The sequence below is a fragment of the Theobroma cacao genome, chromosome 9 (assembly GCF_000208745.1).
Source record: "Theobroma cacao cultivar B97-61/B2 chromosome 9, Criollo_cocoa_genome_V2, whole genome shotgun sequence".
Taxonomy (NCBI): Eukaryota; Viridiplantae; Streptophyta; class Magnoliopsida; order Malvales; family Malvaceae; genus Theobroma; species Theobroma cacao.
The window spans coordinates 37,179,983-37,203,467 of NC_030858.1; the positions used below are offsets into that span (position 1 = coordinate 37,179,983).

The 23,485-nt window shown below is 36.6% G+C and overlaps 3 protein-coding genes across 6 annotated transcripts; 1 reads left to right on the forward strand and 2 right to left on the reverse strand.

The window, feature by feature from the left end:
* LOC18590845 lies at window positions 4,478-11,340 on the forward strand. 3 transcript variants are annotated; one of them, XR_001929564.1, is made up of 8 exons: window positions 4,478-4,811; window positions 5,020-5,115; window positions 6,205-7,374; window positions 7,776-7,847; window positions 8,524-8,738; window positions 9,260-9,483; window positions 9,878-10,968; window positions 11,105-11,340. XR_001929564.1 is itself a non-coding variant. In XM_018128025.1 (7 exons), exons 3-7 carry the CDS (start codon window positions 6,264-6,266, stop codon window positions 10,719-10,721), a joined length of 2,466 nt encoding a protein of 821 aa, XP_017983514.1. In that variant the 5' UTR covers window positions 4,478-4,811; window positions 5,020-5,115; window positions 6,205-6,263; the 3' UTR covers window positions 10,722-11,061. The 3 variants fall into 3 exon arrangements, 2 of the variants coding, with proteins under 2 accessions (XP_017983514.1, XP_007016675.1); XM_018128025.1 differs by lacking the exon at window positions 11,105-11,340 and having other exon boundaries at window positions 9,878-11,061; XM_007016613.2 differs by lacking the exons at window positions 4,478-4,811; window positions 11,105-11,340 and adding an exon at window positions 4,840-4,924 and having other exon boundaries at window positions 9,878-11,061.
* Window positions 11,859-14,559, reverse strand: LOC18590846 (NDR1/HIN1-Like protein 3). Of its 2 annotated transcripts, none has more exons than XM_018128482.1 (3): window positions 14,351-14,559; window positions 14,146-14,247; window positions 11,859-12,831 (listed from the first exon to the last, which is right to left on the reverse strand). In XM_018128482.1, exon 3 carries the CDS (start codon window positions 12,806-12,808, stop codon window positions 12,026-12,028), a length of 783 nt encoding a protein of 260 aa, XP_017983971.1. In that variant the 5' UTR covers window positions 12,809-12,831; window positions 14,146-14,247; window positions 14,351-14,559; the 3' UTR covers window positions 11,859-12,025. The 2 variants fall into 2 exon arrangements, with proteins under 2 accessions (XP_017983971.1, XP_007016677.1); XM_007016615.2 differs by having other exon boundaries at window positions 14,146-14,251.
* Window positions 16,428-22,477, reverse strand: LOC18590847 (probable inactive receptor kinase At5g10020). The gene is made up of 3 exons (XM_018127289.1): window positions 20,811-22,477; window positions 18,420-19,985; window positions 16,428-17,764 (listed from the first exon to the last, which is right to left on the reverse strand). Exons 1-3 carry the CDS (start codon window positions 21,712-21,714, stop codon window positions 17,175-17,177), a joined length of 3,060 nt encoding a protein of 1,019 aa, XP_017982778.1. The 5' UTR covers window positions 21,715-22,477; the 3' UTR covers window positions 16,428-17,174.

The following is a 23,485-nucleotide window of genomic DNA, read 5'->3' on the forward strand; positions in this document are numbered from 1 at the left end:
TTACTAAGGAGGATGAATTGACACGCTTTGGCTGTGCAGTTTTCAAGCATCAACTAGCCTATGGAGGGTGATGCAGCCTAAATGCTACGGAAGGTCAAGGGAGGGATATTGAAAAGTGGGTTTAACTTAGACAATTTTGAAGTCTTGAACCATCATGCTTCTTGGTAACTTTATTCCTCTTGTGGGTTTGGAATGGTTGGTATTTATCTTGTTCTCAATCATGTAGCATTCGGTTTTGCTGTCAAGTCTATTAACACGGATCGTCCATTGCTGCAAAAAGTTTGGTACGTTTGCACTTTCGAAACAGTAAGACAAGATAGGTCATGATCTGCAAAAAGAATACTAATTCATGGTCGGTTTGTCTCCATCCTCGTACTTTCAAAAGTCACAACAACACCGTATACCTGCATGTATTATACTCAAGAGATCGCTGCAATGATAACAGAAATATATGTATGTATGTATGTATACACGTGTTTATACTTACAAGAACAAGAGATCAATGCCTGGATAAGGGGAGGGCATTGCTCTATGCCACGATTTTTAGAATTTTTTTTTCCAAAATAACAATATTATAAAGATGATCAAATTACTTCTGCCTTTTTCCTTCTATTACTTGCCTCCGTGTGAAATTGGCAACCAGCCATGCGTGAGTGACAAGCATAGATTCCTTGGGCGATGACCCACATATCCTAAATACCGAAAGCAACACAAAATAAAGCCGAAACCTCATTAGTTGGCAGCAGAAGAAGAAAAAGTTTAGGAATTGAAAACTCAGGTGACTGAATTATTTGATGTTATTAACTTTAACCTTTTGCATTTTTAGCCTTTCATTTCCTCCTTTAATTTTTCCTTCTATTTGTTCACCTCTCTTTCTATGTATATCCATTAACTTCTTAGCATAAAAGGCAGCCTAGTTTCTGTATGTTTCCTGTTGTACCTACCAGCATAAGCATGCAGCTAGATAAACAGCTGCAACCTCAAAAATTGACAAGCTCCCAAGCTGGTCCCAATGGTCTGTATCTAAAATGGCCAGAAAGTTGATCATGATGGGAGTGAAGAGTACTGCTCCACTGTCAATCTGATTTTATACATTAGGAAAAAATGTTAATTAAGGAAATAGTTTTCACGTTCTATGAAGAAAAATTGGTTTCATTTTGTTTTGGCATTCAATTGCATTGCAAGGTAAAGTTAATTTTTCAAGTACTCAGAATGGAATCAGTTACCAAATACCCAAATTCCCTTAGAGACCCAATTTTCTCTTTTAATTGCTGATTGAAGATGTATAAGTTTCCTGGCCTATAACAATTGACCACTAGCCATTCTTTTCTGTCATCAAATTTGGCAAGAATCCAATATTTTTTTCTGTTCTTCATTCCTTCTCCACCTAGGAGTCTTGTACAAGACTATCTTCAATTCCAAGGCACATTCTCTTCATGATGGGATTCCTGAATTATTATTCACCTTCATTTCCTGTACAGATCTGCAGGCTTTCTTTGCCAAATTTTATAGCTGGCTGCTTTTGCTTTTTCAGCCCCTTCTGACTTCTGTGACAATCTTTTTCCTCAGCTCCATTTGCCCATTCTTGACTACACAAAACGTTTCCTCTCATGTCATTGGCATTTTGTCAGTTCCTGGTGCATCAAGCATGCTATTTATCAACCTTTACCACAATGTAGCTGAAGGAAATATGTCATTGGGCTACATCCAATTCGAGATACTAGCTCTATTTACTCGCATAAGATGGCTAAGTCTGTGCCACTTTCATCTATGACTAGTTCCTTAGTCATAATTGAAAAAGACATTGGTGAACCTATTTACCCAAAATATATATTCAACTGCAAAGTTTCTGTATGAAACTTACAGGCACCTAAGAGTCTAAAACCAAGGATTTATCTTAATCCCAAATCTTAGTTTACATAAGACAGGTGCTAAGTGGCAAGGTGGCTGAGATTTGTTGGTCTAAAAGATATCAAAGATTCCACTGACAGTTAAAAAAATGGGATTACTAACTTAATCCTGAAGAAGCTGCTTTACTCTTCAGATTCTGCTAACATATATGCATGGTAAATATAAAACTAACTTCTATTTGAAAGTTGAAACTATGTGAAACTTGTATGCAACTTACAAGCACTTGAGAGTCTGAAACAAAGGATTTATCTTGACCCCAAAGCTTAATACACATAGAACATGTGCTAAGTGGCAAGGTTGCTGAGATTTGTTGGTCTAAAGAATATCAAATAAAGTTTCCAGTGACAGTAAATAAAATAAATGGGATTACTAACTTAATCCTGAAGAAGCTGCTTTCCTCTTCAGATTCTGCTGGCACACATGCATGGTAAACATAAACCTAACTTTTTATTATATTGTTTTACTAATACTTCTTATCATCCTCGATCTTCTACCAGATACCATTTTAGCTTCTTTGCCTTACCTTTTTTTGGGTTCCATTTAGTAAACTAATTTCATCGAAGTCAATGGTTTTAAGAATAAAAGGTTCACTTTTTAAGCTTTTCATGTGGCCAACAACATGCAAGCAAAATCATTAGATCCAGAAAGAGGTTAAGAGAAACCCAACAAGACAGTTATTACAATACAAAACACTAGCTTACAGCTTAAGATTGAAATACATAAACTGAAACAAGTACACAAATTTTTATGTATATTTCTTTGGGATAAATATTTGGTTGGAATCTGGTTATGATCCTGTCAATGCATTTCCTATGAAAAGCATCCTTTTGGTACTTAAAAAGGATGGGTTAAGATTTGCTAGCTATTAAAAGATTCCTTGGTGTGAATTTGTAAAATATTTAAGAAAATGATTGCATTTAATGTGCAAAGAAAAGTTGTTTTGGCTGCAGTAAATCCCCACAACCTAACTATGCAGTAGTGAATAATTTCAGGTAAGAATCATAACATGGAAATAAGGCCTGGAAAACATTGAATTGATCAATGAAGACAAATTGACTATGGGATATTTGATGGTACAGATTTGTAGGGTCCATAAAATAAAAATGGGTATTGATAAACTACTAATGAGAGTTGATAGTGAGCCCAAGAAAACATTGATGAATTCATGAATTTGCAGATCAAACCTAAATTCATTTTTCTCTAGATCTATCTATTGCAATGAAAGATTCTATGTTCTTCAGCCAGAAAAAAAAAAGAAAAGGAAAATAGAAGTAAAATTAGTATAGAGGACTAGGATTTTATACAATGGCTAGGGTGAAATGCTGCACTGATGTTCCATTTTTCTCAATTTTTATATGGACATTCCTTAATTTTATTCATATTTTGGAAGATTCATTCACTTTATTAAACATAAGATTTTGTCTTTGCTTCATGTCACTTTCCTAAAACTACAAATCCTAAGCCAAATGAAAATTTCCATCTGCAATGAGCCTGACCCACTTCCAAGTGAATACATAGGACTGAAGTTGTTGAAAGAGAGGTCCCAATCCTTAATATATCTTTTATATTTCTAGCCTAATGGTATACTGTTCTTCAAATAAAATCCTTGTGAGAAGTAGGAAGAGATTAATCTATGGTGAAAATGATTAGATATGCACAATCTTTTCTTTTATTAAAGCAAGAATAGGCATTCTAACTAACAGGGATAAGGCCCCTCCCAACAGTTCATAGGATGGTTTTATAATGGTGTGAACCCCAAAGAGTACTTGATCAGGTTCCAAATGTCAAAACTTGACAATTAAAAAACCAAATGCTCCCACAGGTCTTTAATCATACCCCCTAAAGTAGTGTTAAAGAGGCAAATAAAGGTGTTTCTGAAAGTAGTTATGAAAAGAGATGCTCTTCTCTTTCTCTATTTTGATAGAGTAAGATTTATTAACTCGCTTTCTCCACTTTATTCTCTCCCTGAGAAAATGCTTCTTTTCCTTTGACACTTCTATCAACATCTTACAACTAAAAAAAAAGAAATAAAGAAAAAGAAAGCAAGGACTGTGGATCCGTTGATGCTATCATGGTCATAATGAAATCTTTCTGATATTTTCCAGTAGAAACCAGCTGTTTTTTCTCTGATCCTAGTGCTAGTACAGCACCCTTGCCTGAGATGAATAGCATAAAAGACTTCCAGACTTTTCATTGTCAAGTATTACAGGTATATATTCAGCAGCTTATACAATGGTCAGTGATTTTGATTTCATTTGGGAATATTACCAGTTGACATCTGATGAATTTCATGTTAGAACAAGGACAAGCCTTCTGCGTAGTAATAATATTGGCTTGGAAAAAGAACCATGACTAGTACTGGTTTTTACAGTCCTTATTTCAGATTTTGTTTTTAACTGCAAAGAAAGCAAGGGTGAAGGTGAATTTGTTATTTATTATACAAGAAACTGTAAAATATAATAAATTTAAAAGGAAAAAGAAGACTAGTAGAAGAGAGAGAAGGACAAAGAAGTGGGGACCACAGTCCACAAAGTGATAGATGGGCCTTTGTTTTCCAAATGCTCTTTTGCATGGAAGCAACCGGCCACTGTATTCTTCTTACAACACCTCCGTCAGATTCGCATCCCTTTCTCTCTCTGATGACTGATCAGATGACGCATCTCTCTCTCCCTGTCCTAAAAGCTTCACAGTTTAGAGAGAGAAACTATACTTTTGTCTCTGTTGTTCCACTTGTTTCTATGATCCTCTCTTCTTCTATATAAACACGACTCTGCTCTGAAATCCAAGCTTTTCTTTTCCGTTCTATCTCTCTGATTGATATTTATCAAGTTTCCCATCAGTCCTTCATAGTCTATTTTTGGCTTTTGTTCCTATTAAATTTTGCTGCTTTGTTCTTCAAGGTATCTGCTTTTGCCACCAGTTACTTGATTGGGGTCTGATCGAATTTGTTATTTCTTTTGCAAGATGATATTTTGATTGGTTTTCTTATCTGGGTTTTCTCCTTCATTAATTTGTAAGCTTTTTTTATTGTTGAAAAGATTGATGCTTTTACATGAATTTTGCTTCTAACTGTTATTTTGTTGTTGCCTTTTTCTTTCTTTTTTTCAGGGTGAATCTAATCTTCTCACTGTGTTTTGGGTTTCCAATTTGATTCTCTTTTGCTGCAATTTTGATTCACCCAAACTGGGTTTTCTTCTCTTCAAGGTATTTTCATCTCTCCTCTTTGTGGGGTTTTGTTTTTATTTTATGTCTTATAGCTTTGATTAGCAGAGATGGACTTTTTTGGGATGTAGAAATGACTTTTTGGGAAATGTTTTGAGTTGAAGAGAAGTTATTGATGTAAGATTATATTGTTTGATAGCTATTGTTGGTATAATAATACTGGTTTAGTCTTGAAGATGCACACGTGAATATCCATATAGATTCCTACCATCCCTTTTCTGGGGTTTCTTTTCTGCCTTAAAATTTTGAGCTTTCCAGCTTTTTGTTTTTTTATTTTCCCTCTACTTGCGTGTCGCTTTCTGGTGAAAAATTAAAGATATCTGAGCATTCTTTAATCATACTTCTCTTTAACTCTTACTCAAGGGTTGTGGGTTATTATAGATTTTGAGTTCGAGATTGTCCTTCAAATCTTATTCAAATATTTTCAAGATTATGCATGGTATTAGCTTAAGCTTGCTCATTCACTTGCTTGCTCTTACTTAGTTGGCGCAAATTGTGAACTGGTATTCTTTTTTCTCCTTGTTGATGGTGGTGCTTATTGCACCCATGTTCATCTAGCATTACCTTTCTGTTCTTCCCCCTCCCCCAATGTGTTCACTGTTTGTTTGGCATGAAGCTTCTCATGGCATGGTTTGTGAAATCCACTATATATATGCATCTGAAAACTTAACTCTGCAATCTTAAATCTGGGCAGCTTTTTAATTAAATATAGAGGATACATTTATTGAAGGTCTACTTGAATATTGATGAAGAAATGGTTTACTAGATCAAGATGCTCAGCAAAGATATGTCTTGGAGTCTTGGCATTCAGTCTTAATTTGAAATAATTGGACTCGTTCCATAGTTATCTTTGATATTAAATTGTGAATCAATTTTATCTTTTTTGAGATTGTTTTGTTCTTCCTTTAGTATTTGCTTCAAGAAAGTAAGCTTTGATTGTGAATGAGTTTTGCTTAGTATAATCTACTAGGTTTTGTAAACACAATCCTGGTTCAAGAAAACATGCTACCAAACTATTGCAACATGTTTTTAGATGTCTATTTAACATATATGAGGTTGATTTATTTCCAGGAGAATCCTTATGTCCTGATTGCTTGTTGAGGAGTATCTGTCATTTAGAGGGTAGAATTATGGGGGCTGCAGGCTCTAAAATAGAAGAGGATAAGGCCCTGCAGTTATGTCGTGAAAGGAAGAAGTATGTTCGTCAGGCACTTGATGGGAGATGCTCACTGGCTGCTGCTCATGTTGCATATATTGAGACACTAAAAAGTTCAGGAACTGCTCTTAGGAAGTTTGTTGAGTTTGAAGCTCCAGTTGAGTCTTCCCTTTACACTTCAACTAATGCTACGCCAGAGCCCCTTGCTTTAACTGAGAAGTCTCTTTCCCAGTTCTCATACTCTTCTCCATCTTTCTCACAGCGTGTAGATGCTGCTGAAACCTTTTCTCCAACACCTTCTCCTCCCACTTCTAGTCATTTTCAGGCAAACCATATGAAATTTGGGTTTATGTCTTCAAAAATAGTTGAAGAGAAACCCCCTCAACCTGATATCAGATCGGTAAACTCATCAAGTACTCCACAAAATATCACACCGCGTTTCTCTGAAAAACCAGAATCATCACCGTTTGAAGCTTCTTCTTTGCCACCAGGAAGTCCACAGTGGGATTTCTTTGGTCTTTGGCATCCAATTGACAATCAATTGTCATTCAAAGATGGGAAGGAATTGAACCAAGGGTTGGAAACTGTTGATGATTTAAGACGGCTTAGGGAGGAGGAGGGTCTTCCTGAGCTGGAAGATGAAGAGGGGGCTTCTTTTTGTGAAAAAGAAGAAACTCAGGGTTCAGAAGATGAATTTGATGATGAGCCTCCTGCAGATACTCTAGTTCGAAGTTTTGAAAATCTGAATAGGGTAAATGACCATAAAATAGCCAATGCATCATCGGCTATCCCTTCTATGGGTGGTGTAGCTTTAGAAACTGACTTCCTCAATGGGGAAAAGAGCAACTCTCCTGATTTGTCACCTTTAGGAGCTACACCCTCCACTGTTTCTGTTCCAACTGAAATAAAGAAAACACCTGTCAATGAAGATGGTTCTGAAAACAAGGTTGCCCCTAAAGACTTCCTTTCTGTCATGAAAGATATTGAGTTCCTCTTTATAAAAGCTTCTGACTCTGGGAAGGAAGTTCCAAGGATGCTTGAAGCAAATAAGTTGCATTTCCGTCCTATTTTTCCAGGAAAAGAAGGTAACATCCAGACTCTCATATGCATGCCCATCCGCACACACATGCAGAGTACAGCTTTCCAGTGTGTTTGGTGTCTCCTAAGAGTTGGCAGCTGTGCTCAACTTAGCAAGTGTGTATGTTAGTGAGAAGGGGCACAATGGTATTTTGCAAATTTCCAAATTTTATCATTTATCTGCATAATGGCAGCTAAAGAATGAATTGGATTGAGTACATTTCAATATTGCTTACTAATTTGTATATATTGAAGCCTTGGCAGTTAAACAAATTTAAATTTATAGAGATTTGGGAAGAAAATTCCATTTTATTCAGTTTCATTGAAGGTCCATAGGAAATAGTTGACCTTTCTTACATTGATCTGAGTTGGTGAAAGTTATTGGTAATAGAACTTTCTACCATTGCAGGTGGATTGACGGCATCCACATTTTTTAAGGCCTGTTTCTCTTGTGGAGAAGATCCAAGCCAAGTTAAAGAAGGTAAATCTTCATAACATATTATAACTTAGAAATAAGTCATGACCATGTTGAAGCATTTTGAGCTCTTTTATGGTGTAGTGCCATGCCTTTTTTGTTTAGTAATAAAATGCACTTCTTGGTAGTGAATGAATATTACTATGCATTGAATAGCATATACTTACTTGGCAGAAGGAACTGTTGTGTAAAGGTAACAAATGGGATATATCATTATATCATATGCATGTAAGGTGGAAGAGTGAATGACTAATATTAAGAAAACATTAATGTTAAAGGATGATAAATTGACTTATGAAATATTGTATAGCCTTGAAATCCTTTCATGAAAGCATTACATGATGAAACCTTAGAAGTTGGAGCTGACTGCTTTGCCAACTTTTTAAAGTGAGACTGTGGGATGCTTCTTTTCTAATGCAGAATATCTCCTTCAAATTTTCAAAGAATACATTTTACTAGAAATTACATGCAAGTTATGCAGATTAAGGTGGAGTGACTGGAGGAAAGTGGAGTTATATTAATGGATACAACAGGAAACTTCACATATTTAAGGGATTAGTGTTAACAATTTTTTTGTGGTTATGATCAATATGGAATATTTAAGGGATTACTGCAAGTTTTCTTTTATGGGTACCTTCTTCAATCTTGATTCTTCTGCTAATCCTTTCTTATCTTTGCTTAGAGCCTCCTCAAACTGCTCAAAAGTACTTGACTTGGCATAGGACAACATCATCTCGATCATCTTCATCTGGGAATCCTCTGGGATTAAATTCAAAGGATGACGCTGAGGACCTTAACAACAATTTTCTCTATAATACCTGCATGCTTTCAGGCAGTCATGCATCGACCTTGGATAGACTATATGCATGGGAGAGGAAGCTTTATGATGAAGTAAAGGTATTATTTGTTTTTGTATTTTCTATCGCTATTTTTTACCTTCCAGATTTGCAGAGAAGTTTTTCATTTCAGGTTATATGCCTTCTGTTTAGACATTCTGAGTCCAGCTTAGGTGAAATAGGATATTCCAAGATCAATTCAATGTTTGGTGGTTAGATGGACTAGGAATTGAAGTGATTGTCTACTGATGTTTCTGCTGTAAAAAATTACCATTAAAAAAGGAATCCTTCAAGATGATAGCTTCAAATCCTAGGAAAATGAATTTCCTATGTTTCCAGTCTCTAGGCAGCATGTCCCTCAAATTGGTTCAGAGTTAGACTTCAAATAGTTTACTCCTATTTGAGTGGAGTTGTGACTTGTTTGATGTTGTTTCTCAAAGTAAAAAGTTGTCCAATTTTGCAACAGTAAGTTTTTGAAGCCTAGAGGTTGCACTATCTAGTCAAGCAGTGACGTGTTTGGAGGCTTAAAAACTTATTATGATTATTGAAAGTTATTAATGTTCTAATTTCTCTTAACTTCAGGCCAGTGAGACAGTCCGAAATGAGTATGACTTGAAGTGTAAAATCTTAAGACAGCTGGAGTCAAAGGGAGAGAGTTCAAACAAAATTGACAAGACTCGAGCTGTTGTCAAGGATTTGCACTCAAGAATTAGAGTTGCAATCCACAGGATTCACTCGATATCAAAAAGGATTGAGGATTTACGGGACAATGAGCTGCAGCCTCAACTTGAGGAGTTGATTGAAGGGTATGTTTGCATTAATGCTTTTCCTCTTCTGACAATTATTTCCCCATCATATTAGTACATTAAGGAACTATGTGTCATATGCTATGCTTTATTTCCTTTTTCCCTCTTTCCTGTGTTTCTTCTGTGCCTTTTCTTTTTATCATTTCTTCGCTTGCAGGGGAAGATGAAGCATTCTTTTTTCTTCTCCTAGAACAAGAGGCTGACTTTTGCATGAACCATTGATGGCAATTATGCACTAATAATTCTCTTCAGCTGTGATGATATTATTTGCCATTTCTGCCATTCTTTAATGACTCTGTAGAGCTGATACTTTTACTTCCTAAAATAGTTTTACTTGTGCTCATATCTGAAATATTTTTCTAATTCATCTGTTTCACTTATTGTGCCAACACAGGTTGAGTCGAATGTGGGAAGTAATGTTTGAATGTCACAGGCGTCAGTTTCAAATTATCTCTGTAGCAGACAAGACTGGCAACATGAAAATCTCTGTACTGTCTGAATCACATCGGCAGATCACCACTCATCTTGAAGTTGAACTAAGCATGCTGTCTTCAAGTTTTACAAAGTGGATTGGTGCCCAGAAAGCTTATCTGAAAGCCATAAACAGTTGGCTTGGGAAATGTGCTTCTATTCAACAAAAAACTTCGAAGAAATCTAAGAGGAAAATCCTCGAAATCCAATTTTTGAGAAAATTTGGCCCTCCAATGTATGTAACATGTGGTGCTTGGCTTGAAAAGCTTGATACGTTGGAGCCTTCTATAAAGGATGTCTCAGAGTCCATTAAACGTTTGGCAGCTGATACATCTGGCTTTTTACCACACCATGAAAGCAATGAGGGGAAGGATGCTAATCATCCGTATTCAGCATCTGGGAAGGATGACAACAGTGATTCTGCAATTAATATGTCAAGAGATGATGCTTTGAAAGAGAGGATGTCAGTATCCAGGAAGAATGACGACATCAATGAATCTGAATATAACATGTTAAGAAATAATGCTTTGAAGGATTCTTTTGGGAGAAGCTTAGTTTGCTTTCTTGGTCAATTGAAGACTTACGCGGAAGCATCTGTGAAGATGTATTTGGAACTTGACAAGGAAATTCAAGAAGCTAAGCGTAATTATGATTTGTCCGTCCAAGGAGCAGAGAACGGCAGTGAAGGAAATAATGATCAGAGCAACGATCAAAGCAGCAATCAGAGCAACAACCATTCCAAGGATCAATCGATGTCACAAGCGTAAACTTACTATTTCGAAAAGAGTTGGGCTGCAGAAGACAGACACAAGTTTTCGAAGCATTCATGGCAACCGTGTTTAAGAAAAATGAAGCGTTTCGCATTGCATGCAGCGTTTTTATATTGAATATAGGAATAAAAGGGTATTTGGTAGAAACCCTTCCAGTTACATTCGGTAACTCAATAAAGAAGCTCTGCTTTTGTAAAACGGATGTCATAAGGGGTGATTTGCAGGCAAAAGCTGTAACATAGAGGTATGAAACAAAACTTGTATAGTCTTTTTTCTTACTTTTTCCCCCCAAATAGTGAGCATATATAGGAAACCAAGACAAACTTTTCACCTCTAACATTCTCTTTCTGGTTATTTCAATGGATGAAATTATTATTTAGGTATCCACACTACACTTCCAATCAGGAATTCATGTTAAGGCAGTGAGCAGTAGCTTCTGCCCCTCAAACTGGAAAACTCTGAAAAATCTTCAGGATAGAAAGTCCAAATCCCTCAAAATCAGAAGGAAAGCCCCAATGTCTCAGTTGAAACTTTACTTCCCTCATCAGGCCATTATCAGGTTAGGTGTTGGAAGCTGACTTCACACCATTTCTATATGAAAATCTCCTTTCTGTTTCTTTGTTTCTGCCATTAATCAATAATTTCCATGGAAACTTATTCCCAGACCATGATTAGTTTACTAATAATAATAATAATAAACAAATCAACTGTCACAGTTAAGTGATGGAGTCCTTTTGATCATAATTTTTCTAATGGTTGAACTATTCCAAATAGTGACAAGCCTGACCAATTCCTGAGATTATGAATACCCAAAATTTTCCACAACATTTCACTTTCTTGGAATGATTCTCCCAAACATGGGTCTACTTTTCCTACATTTCTTGCAATGTGCAACCATCACTAGCAAATTGCCCAAGACTTACTCTCAAGCAACAACCACATACATAAATAGTAAACCAAATCATGTAAACCAAACAGATGATTTCCAATCCTTGATTTATTCCAAGATACTATAATCTTCAAAATTTAATCAATTCTTGAATTATTTGGAAACATTTTAATCTTCAAAATTTAAATCATATGATTAGCTGTGTTCGTGTTTAGGTCAGATTAAAAAAAATTAAATAAACCATATCATATAACATTCATGCAATGTTAACTGAAAATCTCTATCAATGTATACCACAACTAGGATATAATAATCACAAAAAAAGTTGTTCCTCCCCAAAAAATATTACAATATCCATGAAGTACTATTCCCGTGACCAAACACTCCAACTGTACCAACTGTATTCCAATCACTACCAAAGATCTACTCCGTAATCACAATCCTTCGACACAATCTTAGAAGTCGCCGTTAAATTGTCCACCGTTATCTTACACGTCACCTTAGCGGTGATCTTCCACGTCTTAATGGACCCCACTTTAATCTTAACTGGAGCTCTCAGCTTCAACGTGAACGGCACCGTTCCTTTGTTTTGCGCATCAGAAAGCGCCCTAAGCGCGGTGTTTGTTAGTTCGATTCCGGAGCCCTTCAAAGCCGTTTGGAACACCGTTACGTTGTTCGTCGGCTGGTAGAAGGCGGGCAACGCGCCATTACAGAGGTTGACGTCTTCGTAGTAAACTTTGACGGAGCTGCCTTTCTCGTAGTAAATACCGATTTTGTCGTTGGGGTTGTGTGCTCGGACGGTGACGTCGAATTCCGGAGAGAGCGGTGACGCTGACGTCAGGTTGAGTCCCTTGATCGCCACGCTCTCGACGGAATAATTTGGAGACTCTGGCTTGAAAACGAAGTACACCACTGCGGCGGCAATGGCAGCGGAGAGGAGGAGAACGAGGATGACGGTCAACAAGCAGCAACAGCAGCTGCGACAGGTGCCCCCGCTAGCCTTACGTTTCGAGAGATGCGCGTAGCGACGGGCGTTCTCCGGCGGAGGAACGCGGTAGATTTGGTCCTTGGGGATCTGGATGACGTAAGTGCCTGGTTGTGGAACTGGTTTTTCAGGCGACGGAGGTGCTAGTTTCGGAGCCGACTGTTCGTTGGTAACGTTTGGTGAGTCGCCCGGGTGGACTTGCTCGGCCATTATGCTGGTAACTCGGTGACTCACTGCAACAAGAAAGAAAAGCAAGAAAGCGGCTGTTAAACTTAAAATTGTCCGAGTATGAGCCAGTGCTTCGATAGTGTATATAAAAAGGTATGGTTTACGCGGTTTGGGGGCAAACTAGGAATTTCAAATAAAAGACATGAGCAACCAACTATAAATTGCCATGTCATTCCTATGCGCAGGCTGGGGGACCCATCTGATGTGGCAACTATTGCGGACGAAAATTTAGGGATTTACTTGCCTTAATTATGTGACTAATTGGCTATACATCAAGACGTGATTGCGTAAAAATTCCGCACGCTAAGTCAAAGGATTTAGCAAAATATTTATTCTCTAAAAAGGAAAATCAAAGTCAGAAATTATTGCACTCTAATTAGAATATTTTTTATTTATGGTATTTAATGAGTAGAAAAATAATAAAAGAAGAAGCATAACTAGTGGAAAATTAAGAGAAAAAAAACCAAAAGAAAAAAAAGTATGGTAGACATGGTAATTGGTAAGTGACAGCAAAGCCTATGTTTTAGCTATGGGTTGCTTAAGGTCATGGCTGCCTATACATTGGAATTTGGCTTAATTATTAAGAAATTTCCATGTCTAAATAGGTATTTTATTATTTGGTATTTACTATAGAGTCTTTAATTTTAACAAAAAATCAATGTTTATCCATATATCAGATGATTTGGTCAAGTGATAGTTGACGTAATTACATTACAATTGATGTGAAATGAAAATCATGATCCCATCGTATATTACAAATCAAAAGATAAATCGTTAAAAAAAAAAAACAAGAAATCAAAATGTGGTTAATAACTATTACTACTTATTACTACTTCTTCTTCTGTTATTAATTTAGGTAAGTCATTAGCGCAGTAAAGGGAATGCAAGGACTAGGCCCATATGGTGAGCATGCAAGGCAGGAAGGAATTTGGGATATTAATGAATAAAGTTTATATTGCATCACTCATGGAAAACAAGATCCATGTCCCCTGATTATAATAATTATTCAGAATCATCAAGATTTTATGATAATTGCAACATCAATAATAAGAAAGTAATGGGTTGCACGTTTACATTACAAACCTTAATCAATTCCTGAAACTTTTTTTTATTAATCGAAAGTTGATGTACATTGATCTGTCAGAATTCAGCTAGTTACACTCTATGATTCATGGAGGGGGCAGAGAAAAGCAAAGGGAGGATGAAAGAAACAAGAAAAGCTAGAAAACCAGAGTTTGAGAGAATCAAGAAGAAAAGCTAGAAAACCAGAGTTTGAGAGAATGAACAAGAAAAGCTAGAACATTGGGAGATTTACATACCTGAAAAGCTGAAACTAGCAAACTGTGAGAAAACCAAGATGGGGTTTCTTCAAGAATCCAAGAGAAATCAAAACAATCTTCTTTTTCAATGCTGGCTGTGGCCTGTCTGGAGATAGACAGAGGAAGGGGGAATTAGTATGAAGAGTTCAGATATAGAATGACTAAAGCAAGAAAAGGAAAGCTGTACAACATTGGAAGAACATACCTGAAAAGCTGAAACTAGCAAATTCTCAGAAAACCAAGATAGGGTTCTTCAGGGACCAAAGAGAAATCAAAACAATCTTCTTTTCCTTTCTTCTTCCTCAATGCTGGCTGTAGCTGTCTGGAGACTAGATAGACAGGAGGAAGGGGGAATGAGTCTGAAGAGTTGAGAACAAAAGAATGACTAAAGCAAAGGGTTTTGCCACATAAATATAAAGAATGGAAAAATGGAAGGTAAGGAATAAGTAAAATATGGAGTACAGTTCAGACATTGATGTCAACAAAAGAGAACTATTAAAGAGCCTTTTAAGGAAGCGAAAGAGTCAAGAACCTGCCCTGACCTGACCTCACCTCACCTCACCTGTGTGCGTGTTTTCTTCTTTGTTCTTTCATTTGTGTCATACACATCTTCCCCTTGTTATACCTGTTAGCCTTTTTTCTTTTGTTTTCCGTGTGGGAAAACCGAATGTGTGTGTTACTGTGGACCAGTTGGCATGGGCCCCCTTTAATGGCGGATAATGACCATCTTCGGTTGTCTTTTAGTGACAAAATTCTCCTTTGCTTGATTATGATGTCTACCCGGTAAGGATTAAGATTATTGGTTTCTTATTGTTTTCTTCATTGTTTATTTGTTTTTATAAAATATTATAAAATATTAAGCATCATATTATAAAAAGGAAAATTTATCGTGATATTGATAATTAATATTATGTTTCACATCAATTTATAAAAATACTATTCGTTTTAATTTATTATATTTCACAATTTTATTTTAAAAAATATGTTATAAATTAAAAATGTTATTATCAACACTTATATACCTAATCGAATTTCAAACAAACAACCGATGTTATAATTAGGAGTTATTGGCATGGGACTTGCCCCTACAAAGGACCACACGTTTCTTTATTTCTAACTTCTAAGAGTCGCGTTCCCACGCCGCCCCTTGCGAACTTCGGCCTTTTAGCCCACGGCCACCACCTCATGATTCCTAGGCACCTTTACACACATATTGAAATCTTCTTACAAATTAATAGACAAAATGTGTTCTATTTTAATGGCGAAAACGACATGAGGAGCACAATATCAAATTATAAAAACGACAATCACTTTGTTGGCAACAAAAGAAACATGGGACATATCTACAATTTTTTATTTTTTAAAATTCTTTTTTGGGTTTGATCTGTTGAATTCATCATGGGATAGACATTAGGACATCCTTCAATTGCTGCTATTGCTTTGGTTATGATGTTATAGCCGAGCATTCAGGCAGGCTAACCATTTTTTAGTAATTGACTTTTAAATTGTGTTCGTGACAAGGAAAGATGGTTAAAGAAAATGAAATCGAAAGAGTATTATTATTGGGGATGAATAATAGTGTCGGTTTCGTAAGGGAAGTTGAGAAGATTTCAAAGCTTGGTTTTTGTCAAATTGAAATGCCGTTTTGTGAAATTAAATTATGGGGCAGTTGGAGAATTTTATAAATGGTTAGGTGCTGCTGATGCTTGGAGAAGAAAGCATACCAATAGAACTATTAGTGTAATAGTTTGGACAGCTTCATTGACTTGAACAATGGCCAAATTACAGGTGAAGTACCCCTTTATGAAAAAGTGAAAAGCACCCAAACATTTTCTAAACTGTTAGCTTGAAGCTTCGGAGTAGATAAGAGTAACGAGCATGTTGCAGATTTAGATAAGAGAGATTGTTATAAAATTTCACGTTGAATAAAAAAAAAAACATTTATGTTTATACAAGTATCTATCAATTAGTTTTTTAGAAACAAGATAATTGACTCGAAGTGGTGAAACCATGTTCTTCATCGAGCCTATCTAGTCCCTGCTAAACCCTTCAAAGAAATCCAATGGCTGCCAGAGAAACCGAATTGAAGCTACCTTTTTTGACCCAATAAATCTGGTTAGGAAGTTAAAAAAGCGAGGGTAGAAAGGCAGCTGTCCCCAAGAATTCTATGCTCTTGCCTTTGAAATTTTGGAAGTGTAAAGTTTACATGGCCACATGTTTCTTTGCAGGTAAGTGAAATTAGCTCAACCCCAAGTAAACGAAGAAACATCCCACTGATCAGATGCCAAAACAGGTAGTAATTTCTTAAGTTAATCAGGTGCCCTGCACACTGTTTATTCATTCCTGAATTGCAAATAGCGAATACCTGATAAAGTGATAATGCTACGTCTTGATGTTGTGAAGTAGCTTTGTCCAGCACCTAATGATCTGCGATCAATGCCCTAAAGCCATTCTTTTTAAAGATAAAAGAGAAAGCTTTAACCCCATTTTTTTTTTTTTTACATAATGGAGGAACATCACAAGTAAGATTTGCAGTTCTTCAGAGAGATTTCTGAGTTTTTGCAAGACTTTTTCTGCATTTGGTTGTTAAATTTCCACCCCCATGCAGATTCCAGATAAACCCTGTCCTGCCAATTGTTCATAATCCAATTTCAAGTATCAAACATGGATGCATGTTGTTCCTGTGAAATGTTTAACATTAATCCAACATGACTTCATCAGGAAAGATAAAGATGGAAATGGAAAGACCATAAGATGAGTCAATCAAACTGAACCTAAGATTACATTTCTAGATAAGGGTTAAAAAGGAATGGTATAACCCACCCAATTGAACTTTATTCCTTCCCTTACTTTCATACAAACCCTATCCAATTGATATTTACATTACCAATTTTGAACCAGTGTTAGAACTTAACAGCTGGAGAAAACAATTTGTGACATGGAAGCCCAACTTATGAAAAGTAAAGAACCAATAAATGGGGGTTAGTGTTAAAAGAACTACACAGTTAGAACCCCTTTTGTTTACCTTACTACAACACTAACACTGACAGATCTTCATAAACTGATTTCATGTCGGGTCTCTCTTGTGCTGGCAGGATGCATCTCAGAGCCACCTGTAGCATGGCATCCAGAGTTCTATGTGTGTGCTCCACATTATCCCTTTCCGAAATCATCGGATCAAAGCACTCGCCAGCACGGTTTTCTGCTGCTAAATACCTCACCCAGTCAGTTAGATCAACCACACCTGTGCTCCCCGAAACTATCTCCCCCGAACTTTTACCAGTCAGGAGCTCCATCAATATGACCCCAAAGGCATAGACATCACTTTTTAAAGAAGGGCATGGTTTACTGGAGCTGGCAAACTCAGGAGGCCGATAGCCAAGAGCACCTGCATTCAGAACTTGTTCAGCTGTGCCAGCTGATGTCAGTATCCGATGGAGACTGTAATCAGTGAGGCGTGCTGTCATATTAGGAGATTCTAATAAAATGTTTGTCGACTTGAGGTTGCCATGGGGTATTGCTCTCTCATTATGAAGGTAGTTCAGACATCGGGCCACATCAATAGCAACCCTAAGCCGTTCATCCAGAGACAAGGGTGGCAATTTTCTTGGCTCTGTCTCTGCAGAAGAAATAAAAATCATTAAAGCAGAGGAACCCAAACACAGTAGATACGCACCCGCAGTTTGAGACAAAGATTAGAACAGGAGGTTTCACTTTTGCCTTCATCAAATAAAAGCTCACTGTTAAAAACAATTTTCTATGAGAAAAGTGGAAAGAGTTTGAGATTAATGGTGTTCTTGCAAGCAATTCCATCTACTGGATTAACTGACCGAAATGTAGCAAAAAGACAGTGCTTCAGTTCAAGTGAAAATCTCATATCTATAATGTAATCAAATATCTAGCACATATTTTAGGAGTTTTCCTCATAATTGTGTATAATCTCACATATTAATCCAGCATTAGAGTCACGAGTGTAATTCTATAACAAATTTAGATTTTGAACTCCCCGGTTCATAACTCATAATCATAAAGGCAGTTTCTTTGTTTAGTTGTGTAGAAACTATGCAAAATGCAGATGGTGGTTAATCCAGATCCAGAAAATTTGACATCCAGGAAATCTTCAACTTATCATACTGGATTATGGGGCAACATATTGGCCTTTGATTACCCTTCCCCGCAAATCTCAAAAATTTAAAAGTGCAGTGATTTCTAGTATGCAACCCAACAACCACAAATGACCAAAACCTATAATCACACATGGAACAAAATCTTACCTTGAAGATAGAAGGCCAAACATTGTGCATTTATGTAATTTGATACGATCAGCTTCTCGTGCTCCTTAGGACCCCAATAATAACCCTGAAGAGAAACTAAATTTGGGTGCTTGATGTACCCTAGTTTCTTGACTTCCCTTGCAAATTCCTTTTTACTTTTCGCTATCCCTTCCTTTAACCATTTGATAGCCAATATATTACCAGAGTCAAGTGTAGCTTTGTATAATGTCCCATGGCAACTCCTTCCAATAACTTCAGCTGGAGCACGTGAAAGTTCTTCTGCAGTAAGTGCCAGAGAGCCATCAAAGAGATGCAGATCCCCAGCTAGTTTATCAGGAGAACGAACCTTTAATGCACCAGGACTCTCAAATTGAAATTGGCTTTTTGATGGAGATGCATTTGAAGATGACAAGAGAGACATGGGTGAAGCCAATTCTTCATCTCTTCTCATGGACTCAGGGTGACCAAAATATTTAGGGTCATTTAAAACTGATGAACGGTTACCATGATCATATACAGAATCCTTTTTTGATGACGACAAAAGCTCTTGACGAAAACTAAATGAGGATGATGATGAATCCTTACTTTTGTAAGGTGCTGATGTATGAGGAAGGGAATACTCCCCTTGCACAGTTTCTTTTCCCACATTTCTTTTCAAATGGTCACTCCTAGTTTCCTGCCAGTTGGTCCTATAATATATCATTACACACACAAGAGCTATTATGGCAGCACCACCAACCAAGCCTACAATTAAGGCAATTCTGGTAACAGGTTTCATCTGAGAACTACGCTCATTCAAATTTAGGTTGGAAGAACCTTTTGGTGACAATGGAAAAGAACCAAACCTCAAGAAAGAGTTTCCTGGATGGAATGCTGAATCAGGAAACCTCCTCAAGTTGTCAGGTATAGCACCAGAGAAATTATTAAAAGACACATTGAATCCTTTCAGTTTATCAGGAAGGCTATCTGAAATGCTGCCTTCAAATTTGTTATTGGATAGGTTAAGAAACTCCAAGTTATGGAACTTAGCAATTTCCTGGGGCAAGTGGCCACTTAGTGAGTTAAATGACAGATCAAGAGTCACCAGGCTCAAATTTTCAGCAGAACTTACGGAAGGTATATTTTGTATTTTCTGAAGAGGTATTGACCCCGTAAAGTTATTGCCTGAGAGGTTGAGATCAGTCAATTTTGTTGACGTGAAGAAGCTTGGCAGGAGGGCCCCGGTAAGATGGTTGCGGCTCAGATCAATCACTTTTAATTCTGGGTATGTACCTAAAACTGCTGGAAGAGCACCCTGTAATGAGTTGTCTGATACCTTGAATGTAGTCAGCCTTAAAAATTGAGAAGTTTGGTTTGGCAAGGTCCCAGTCAGTGAGTTTGAACTCAATTCAATAATTTCCACATAATTTCCCCAACCCTGGATTCTGGACAAGTCTCCTGAAAGCATGTTACTACTGAGGTCTAGAATGGCACAGTGCCCTATCTTAATAGGCAAGGAGCCTGAGAGTTTGTTTGACGATATGTTGAGCTTCTTTAGAGTTGCTGAGGTTATACTTCCCACTGGTCCTGCCATGGATGTAGAAAGTTTATGATGAAAAAAAAATTATAAACAAGAGTTTGAAAATATAGTAGGACACTATGGTCTTCCACAATCTGAAAATCATAGCTTTTAATTGACATATGAAACCTTGAACAATTGACTTTGAAGTGCACATTCTAAACAGACAGAGAGGACCTAGTGACTGAATCTACCATACTTGTAAATGAATATAGGAGGATTTCACACCAAGGTATTACACTAGGGAAAGACTGTAAAAAGTAATCACACTGCTTGGCATTATATAAACAATTAGAAAATATATGGTTATAAGCTCTGAACTTTAAACTTTGAACATATCGTAACTACATGGAAGGTTAAGGTGAGATACTAATTACTAATGTATTCAAACATTTATTCTAATTTCTTATTTTTTAAGAACATATACATAATTTCCTCTCATTTCACATGGATAACATGCTAGTTTGATCCTCCGTCCCGTAATCCATGCAAACTTCTTTTCCTGTCCCATTTTGTTAAAGAAATGGAGAATACAAGATTACTTTCTAAAATCTGGAAGAACAGGGAGCAGCTTATATTGTCAAAACTCGAAAGTGCCAATGCTACGAATACAGTACACATAATGTAATGTTTTGGTGGATTTCATTGCCAATGCATGACCAAAACCACATAACTATAGTTAACAAGGCAGAGTCAGATTTATATATAATGCAGCCTAGGAATGAGTGGCACAATATACATTGACAGACACGATTGCTCACTGACGTTATGAAAAAAGAGAAAGCAAATTAACATGACATAGAAGTTATAGTAAGCTGTTTAAAGAGGAATACCTTCAAGTTGGTTAAGGCTAAGATCCAGCTCTGACAAGATCATTGAGCTTTCTTGCAAAAGAGCTTCTGGTAGTGATCCTGACAACTGGTTGTTTCCAAGCCGAAGAATCCTCAAAGAGACAATAAAATTGAAGGAAGGTATAGTTCCCACTAACTGATTATTACCAGCATCAAAAACTTCTAAACTGTCAAAATATGGCATTCCATCATGTGCAAAGAGCTCTCCGACCAACAAATTGTGACTTATATTTAAATACTGAATCGAAGAAACAAAACTGGAGCTTCCAAGTCCCAAGTCCAGTGAACCAGATAACTGATTACTGCTCAGGTCCACATGCACCACACTTTCCAATTGGGACAGAAGATTCATAATATCCCCTGAAAAGCCATTAGACCGCAAGTCTAAATATTTCAACCTCTTAAGATTGCTAAAACCAGAGGGAAATGTGCCTTCAAAATGATTTGAAGAAAGATTCAGAAGTACTAAATTTTTTAAGTTGACAATGCCGGATGGTATAGCCCCGTGAAAGGCATTGCTTGAGAGGTCCAAAAACTCAAGAGACAGAATAGAGCCAATGTTTGAAATGGTCCCTGTCCACTGGTTACTTGAAATAGATAAATTCTGAAGCATTTTTAGACCAACAATGACAGGGAAACTGAAGTTTCCAACCAAACCCAAGTCATTTAGAGTGATTGAAGTCACATGACCGCCAGTACAGATGACTCCAAACCAATTTTTGGGACACCCATCTGATGCCAAGGACTTAGAGTCCCATGAAGCAAGCACTTTCCCGGAAGGGTCTTCCTCAATGCCTTTCTTGAGCTCTAAAAGAGCTTCAAAATCAGATTGTCCTAATGCAGTTACTACCAAAAACAATAAAAATACTAAATTGACTCTCTGCATTCCTTCAATGAAAGTCCCCAACCCCCACAAATCTCAGTGAATATATCAGAATGGGATCAACAAGAACTCAAGCTCAACTATAAAGAACTTCTACAGCAAATTGCAACGCTTGAATGACGTAGAAGAATATACATGAATATAGCATCCAAAGTTTGCATCTTGAATTAACAGTAGGAGAGAATTCCAATAATTTTTGTCAAGCAATGGTCTACTTACAAAAGCACATTCAAAGAGGAAGTGAAAGATGCTTCCTTTAAACTAATCTAAGCAGCTAATGAACTTCAAAACCCATGTCCACTGAGATAAATGGAAACCAAATCAAGTGAAACAAGCTCAAATGCACCAGAAAATATCATGAAAAAGACTCTACATTTTCCACACCAAGGAGCTGAGAAGTGAGAAGATAATGCTTAGCAACAAGTAAAGAAGAAACAAGCCGGAAAAAAAGGTAGCTAAAAGTGAGAATCTTCAACCTTTTTTTGGCTTGGGAAGTAGCATCAAAGTACAACAAAGTGTTTAAATTTTGTGAGATGGGATGTTTTATTAAGGAAAGATAAGGTCAAAGATGCAATGAAACACCAGAGACAGAGAGAGAAACCAATTAACACTGGAGGGGGGGCAGTGATTGAGTAAAAGGGAGGTGAGAAAGTGTGGATCAGAGTGTTAGGTGGTGTTTTTTTTAATGTGCAAATAAATTGCAGGCACATTTAAAGAAGAAGAACAGAACATCCTGATTTGTTTTTGGGTGTTGAAAATAGCTGTTAAAGCATAAAAACATAGTAACATGCAATGAAGTCTTGTAGTTGGTTGAGTTGGTGCCCTTGTTGTTTCCTTTGACCTTTCAGACTTTTGTTTACAACTTGAGTAACATGGGACTATTCCCAAGACAGTAATGCTTTTGTTTTTATTGCAAGTGAAAATATTGTATTACTAGGTTTCATCTGAAATCTTTACTCATAAATTTGTTGGTTTTAATGCTTGAATTTAGTTTAAGGAGTATGATTTCATCCAAGTCTAAAGTCTTTCACTCTCATTATTTTTCATTGTTCATCATTGGACTAGTTCCAAAACAGTGTTCATAATTGGACAGAAACTATGTGGAAATGGGGCCAACAAAGGGCTCCTTCCATTTGTTGGGTTCTCCATCTAAGCAAAGTAAATGGCAAGAACTCTAGCTTTTAGGTGTTGTGCGCTTGAACCTTTGGTTGAATTGAATGGCATGAAATTCAAACAGCTATAACTAATTTTGTGCACAACATTTTCAGTATATTTTTCTTTGCATCATTTTCCATGAACCCAGAAGTAGAAAATTTTATATCTGGCATTTCTTTTTGATCCCATTATTAATGAGTCAATAATTTCATATTATTTCTGATTTTATGCATTAAATTAATTTTAATTACACTATAAATGGGATTCTTTCTAAGAATGCTAAAATTACATATATATATATATATATGGGGAGTAAAAAATTGATTTAAGATCATGAAATTCCAACAAGTCCCCAAGAAACTTACCAATCAATCAAGAAATATACTAAGTAAAATGTCAAGACAGTCACTTGGGGCATGCCAAACCATGCAATTTAGACTAAATTTTTCAAAAGGATTTTGCTTATATTAAATATTGTTAGGATACCTCAAGTTTAGGCTAATAGTAGCACTTATAATAAAAGGAAATATCTTAACATTATTTTTTTTCTTGTGGAATTATTAGAGGTGAAAATTTGATCATATAAAATATTTATATTCGATATATTATCAATATATAA